Source organism: Monopterus albus, unplaced genomic scaffold, assembly GCF_001952655.1.
Source record: "Monopterus albus unplaced genomic scaffold, M_albus_1.0 scaffold23.1, whole genome shotgun sequence".
NCBI lineage: Eukaryota > Metazoa > Chordata > Actinopteri > Synbranchiformes > Synbranchidae > Monopterus > Monopterus albus.
In genome coordinates, this window is record NW_018127903.1 from 4021083 (window position 1) to 4027034 (window position 5952).

Here is a 5952-nt window from a genome sequence, read left to right on the forward strand (position 1 = left end):
TAGAAAAAATTTGTTTTAGGCCTCTCTTTTCTATACTGGCCCTCATAAACCACAAATACTGGTAGATGATCACTAATATCATTTATGAGTAATCCACTTGTCATTTTACTATCCAGAACATTGGTAAATATATTATCGATTAATGTTGCATGCTGAGTTGTTACTCTACTTGGTTTTGTAATTTTTGGATATAAACTGCATCTGTATATTGTGTTAATAAACTCCTCTGTTCCTGTGTGCTTGTTAGGATTTAACAAATCTATATTGAAGTCACCACATATGAACATTAGTTTATGACTTAGTGTCAGGTAATTTTCTGTTCTCCTTCATGCTAGTAGCTGTAGGTGAAACCAGTCAGGATGTCATGATTTGTCTGTTTGACCCACTGGAACATCTTTCAACACAGCTGGCTAACCATCAGCTACTACTTTGCATTGTTCTTGGACCATCTCCACACCCTGTTTCAACATCCAGCTTCACTGACATACTGTATCTTGGCACAGGGAGCACTGACAGATGCACAGTGAGCAAAGACTAGTTTTTTTGAATTGTGTTTTGATGACAAATAAATTTGCTGATGCAATGATGGAGTTGTTGACTCACTTGTCTTCAATCAGTCAGATCATCTGCACACTGCACTAAGCTTTCAGCGATTTTAATGCAGTGGGCAGGTTTTTTTTGTCTTTAGATTGTTGTTGATCCAGCACCTGGTAAAGTTTTGTGAATGTGCATGTCCATTATTTTGCTTTCTTCAATCAGTTAGCAACATATGCCAGCCTATAAATCACTGAATATGTTATTGTTTTCAGAAGGAGGCTTTTGTTTTGGTGTTAGTGTTGAACACTAGGGAGCAGTCTAAGTTCATGTGCCTTCACTAGACTACAGCAATGCCCTTAATTATATAAGATCATTGTGTCCCCAGCATGCCTTAAATTTTCTGCGTTGTCAGAGTAAAATAGACTTTCTTGTGTCTTCTCTTTCAAGTCAAAATGGATTAATATGTATGATATGGTAAACACTAAACAGCTGCTGGTCATCATGGATTAATTTCCTTTATAATTTTCTTCAACAGGTGACTTACCTCAACACCTGCAGGTGATGATAAATATTCTTCGCTCAGAGGATAGAATCAAACTGGTAAGAGACGAGCATGTACATACATCAAAACTAAAACATCCACACACACACACACACACACACACACACACAGAAATGCCAGTGACTAACAACCTTGGCACAGCAAACTCACCAGAATGCCTTATATTGTGTAACGTATTGGCTCATAAGAGCAGGTTTGGGGAGCATTACCAAATGTTTCCATGGTGTGTGTGTGTGAGTTGTTTCATTTTCTCTTTACCAACTCTGTGGTCTCATGTGTCCGGGGGACTCAATTAAACAAAAACATCAAGTTTGAGTTCTGTTTTTCTTTGCACATCAAGCTGTGACACGTTGTTGGATGCCGATTTAAGCAGGAGAGTCAGTTGATCAATTGTTGCTTTTCCTGAGCTTCTGTTATGTACACTCAGAGAGTACATCCTTTTGCACAGGCCAGTCTCACTAGATTTATTAGAATTAACAATGATTCATCCCACATACTTGTAGGCTGATATACTGAAATTGTTCTTAACATGTATTATATTAGTTCCTATAAACAGCATATTTAAAAGTAAACATTTGTATGTCAAGGGTTATTACATAGCCAACAACATCTCCATTTAATAGTAAGGGAATTTATTTTGGTGTGGTAGCTCTTTGGTAGTACTACAATACTGAAAACATCCAGCCATTATTTATATACCGCTTATCCTGAATAGGGTTACGGGGGTACACCCTGGACAGGTCAGTACAGAAAACATTTTGAAGTAAATTTGTCTGTACCCTTTACAGGCGGTGCGGCTGGAGAGTGCATGGTCAGATCGTGTGCGGTACATGGTGGTGGTGTACACCAGCGGGCGACAAGACACAGAAGAGAACATCCTACTGGGAATAGACTTTACCAGCAAAGACTGGTACGAATTAGCCCAGTGTTTCAGGTTTTATGAGAGCTCCATTTATGAGTTGATATTTTCATTAACTTTGTGTTACTTGTATATGAACCTTTGGACTGGTCTGAGTAGGGTTGCTCGAGACTTTGTACAATACCTGAATTAATTTGCTGGAGAACTGTTTTGATTTAAAAAAACATTCACCCAGGTATTCTATAATGTAAAGCAGGTGTTTAATGTGGAAAATCAAATGTATGTTATCGACATTGCTTATGTATCATTTTTGACTATTTGCCTGGTTTTTAATTTTCACTCTCCTCTGCCAGCAAAAGCTGTTCGATCGGCATGGTGCTACCTCTGTGGAGTGACACAAAGATCCATTTGGATGGAGATGGGTGAGTTCTCTGTCAGTGTGACCCCTGCTGCGCTGCTGTGAGGACAGAGAGCACATTGCATTAATCCACTGATATTCCTCTACATTTTACCTGACACTGCATCCACACCAGACACTTGGATACACTTGGTGCTGCAGCCTAGGGAGTGACCATCTGTTTTGTTTGGTCCTCAGGGGCTTTACTGTGAACACGGCAGGTCGGACTCATGTCTTCAAACCTGTGTCGGTGCAGGCTATGTGGTGAGTAATAAACAGTCTACGGTGTTTTGGCATCATGACACACCACAGTAAATCCTGACACACTTTGCTGCAGGGAGGCAGGGTGAGGCAGTGTTGAGTCATTGTGCCACCTGCTGACATGAAGACGCATGTGCACAGCATTGCATTAACCCAGACTGCAAATACTACAGTCTTTTGGTTTTACTAATATAGCTCATAAAACCAGACTTGAATCGGTAAGCTATCAACAGCTGTAACTTTATTTTTCTAAATAAAGGTCAGCCTTGCAGGTGCTGCACAAGGCATGCGAGGTGTCACGGAGGTATAACTACTTCCCTGGAGGCATGGCTCTAACCTGGATGGGCTACTATGAGAGTTGCATTGCTTCAGACCAGAGCTGCATCAACGAGTGGAACGCCATGAAGGACTTGGAAACCACACGGCCAGACTCACCTACTATGTTTGTTGACAAGTCAGTAAACATAAGATCAGATTCATTATGTAAAGCCTGAACCTAATCACTCCTATACCTGTTGCTGAAATAGCTTGGCATTTCAGGAAACACTTTTATTGAGCAAGTGCTGAGATTTTAATCTTTTGTAGGCCCTCGGTGAGAGAGAGGACAGAGTGCCTTATTAAAGCCAAGCTCAGAAGCATCATGACATGCCAGGACCTCGAAAACGTCACCTGCAAACAGGTAAATAATAGCGTGCACACACTGAAATAACTGCAAATGAAATAATCAGATTTGTACTCTTACGTTGTTACCTGCCAGTGTTTTTACCCACCCAAACTCTGGCACTGTTGTGTTTCAGTCTACAGAACATTTGTATAGTTTTTAGGAAAAAAAATCACTAACTGTGAACCTGTAGCTCATAACAGCAATAAATAAATAAAAAAAAAAACTCCATGCAAAAATCGAGTTATGCTGTATAATGTTTTGTCAGATCCGGACAGAGTTGGAGCAGCACATGAACTGCAACCTGAAAGAGTACAAAGAGTTCATTGACAATGAGATGCTGCTGATCCTGGGCCAGATGGACAAAGCTACTCTCATCTTTGACCATGTCTACCTGGTTGGACATTTGATACTCTTACATTCACAAGAACATCTATTAACTTCTGTTGTTTCCTGTTAATACCTGAGATAAAATCATCCCCTTTACTTTCCATCCCAAAGGATGGAAGTCATCCTCCTTGTGCAATTTTCTTTTGAGAAAGAATCTTCCAAAGATTTGAAAATATACTCAGCCTAAATATTTTTTCTCTCATTTGTTTTTAGGGATCTGAATGGAATGCATCTAATTTGGAAGAGCTGCAAGAGACAGGGTTATTTATTTGATGTTATGGAGGAGCAAAGATAACCACACAAAACATTTTCATTATGATCTGACCAAGAAAGAATTTTGTTGATGAGTTAATGTTATCTTTCCTCCCCAGGGTGGGCTATATCCTCAATGTTACCAGAGAAATAGACAACTTCTTTCCAGGCACATTCAGTTATCACAACATACGTGTCTATGATGAAGAGGCCACTGACCTACTGGCTCACTGGAATGACACATACAACTTCATTGTTAAAGCAAAGTGAGCCATGTTACTCATGTATTTATCAGTTTTCTACAAAGGCAGCTTGTCAGCACAGCGGGCTTGTTTTTGACTATGAACTGTCCAATTGTTAAGATGTAATTTTCCACAGTTACTTGACTATTTTGGAAAAAGAATGTAAAGATCACATTGGAGAGTTAATCCAGGAATTTTCCACATGTTGTAGTTTCAAGAAGAGAATTGTACTGTCTGAGTTGTTTCAATCTTGTTTTTCACATTTCATTGAGTCTTTGATTTAGAAACTTTAAAATATACATTAATATCCAGAGTTAAAATGAATAAACGGAGCCAAGCCAATGCATAATGAAGTTGAACATTAGTATTCATCAGTTTGTAGTTGCACAGTAAGAACAACACGGTGATTGTTGTCAATACATTATCAGATGAATTTGTGGCTCCATAGTTCGTAGAACAATTTGGTCATAAATGGCTATGTTTGTGTGTTTGCGCGTGTGCATGTATAATTCTCGTCCACAGAAAGAACCACTCCAAGTGTCTAGTTCACTGCAAGATGGGTGTCAGCCGGTCTGCCTCCACAGTCATTGCTTATGCCATGAAGGAGTACAGCTGGTCACTGGAGAAAGCTTACAACTTTGTTAAGCAGAAGAGGAGCATCACACGACCCAACCCAGGTTTCATGAGGCAGCTGGCAGAGTACGAGGGCATTTTGGATGCCAGGTACAGTTTCTCACATAGATGAGTGTGTGCAGTGTTGTTTGGTAGTTGTTTTTTTTTTCCTCAGTTTATCTGGTCTTTGACCTCTGCACACTGTGTTTTTATATTTTCAGCAAACAGCGACATAACAAGCTGTGGCATCCAGACACAGACTGTGAGATGGCAGAGGGGCAGCAGGGGTTGGCTCAGTGTTGTGGAGGGGAGGAGGGAGGCCACTTGACTCAAGAGCCAGGGATGTCTCCCTGCTGTGAGGAGGTGTTGTCTGATAGAGGTGCAGCATGCCGCTCCCCATGCAGGACTGTTGCTCTGGAGATTGACCCTGCCTACAACAACTACTATTTCCGCCGACTTTCTGATTCAGCGCTGGACAGTGAGCCATCGACGCCTGTGCGTGGTCCCCCCCTTCTTGGCATGGAAAAGGTCTTTATAGAAATCGAGGATGTAGAGCGAGATGCTTTACTGGATGATGAGGCATTTGATGGGCGTGAAGGCCTGCCTCTCCCCCACTTTGGGCCTACAGCAGAGGGAACCGCTGCCCAGACCTGCAGTCGGTGCCCTGAGCCTCTGGAGGAGCTGCGACTGCGGCTGGAGTTCAGTACAGTGGAGGAGGAGGATGAGGAAGAGGTGCAAAAGGAGGAGGCAGAGATGGAGGTACTAATGCAGCCAGATGACAGAGGGTGTGGGGAAGGAGGTGGAGGAGAGGAAACACAAGATGTGGAGGTAGAAGGGGATTCAGAGGGTAATGGGATGGACCTGGCATCCCTGAATGAAAATTCCAACAACAACAACCATTTGAGCTCTCCACCTAGCCACAGTGTAAGTTTGAGTAAAATGGTTAACCTACTTTTTTTAATGAAAATGCTTGTTAATTTCACAAATCCAGTTTGCAGAAATAACCACATTCTCTCTCTGGCATTTATTCTTCTTTCTTGTCTTTATTTAGGAAAAAACTCACTCTGTCCTTCTTCCAGCTGATGCTTCTCCGCTGCCTTGGTGGGATGCTAAGTCCAATCTGAAAGAAAGCTTTCCAATCCTGGATTCTAAGCTTTGCCTTACCTCCAGTCCTGCTGA

General features: G+C 41.5%; 1 protein-coding gene across 1 annotated transcript in view; it reads left to right on the plus strand.

Annotated features, from left to right (window-relative positions):
- The window catches only part of ssh1a (slingshot protein phosphatase 1a), a 24101-nt gene that overhangs the window by 15468 nt on the left and 2681 nt on the right, over positions 1-5952 (plus strand). Inside the window, exons 6-17 of the mRNA XM_020594612.1 lie at positions 1073-1137; positions 1888-2009; positions 2312-2380; positions 2554-2619; positions 2876-3070; positions 3202-3295; positions 3546-3674; positions 3881-3927; positions 4039-4185; positions 4684-4884; positions 4995-5697; positions 5825-5947. Of these exons, the coding sequence (XP_020450268.1) occupies positions 1073-1137; positions 1888-2009; positions 2312-2380; positions 2554-2619; positions 2876-3070; positions 3202-3295; positions 3546-3674; positions 3881-3927; positions 4039-4185; positions 4684-4884; positions 4995-5697; positions 5825-5947 (1961 nt within the window). The remainder of the gene's footprint in view (positions 1-1072; positions 1138-1887; positions 2010-2311; positions 2381-2553; positions 2620-2875; positions 3071-3201; positions 3296-3545; positions 3675-3880; positions 3928-4038; positions 4186-4683; positions 4885-4994; positions 5698-5824; positions 5948-5952) is intronic.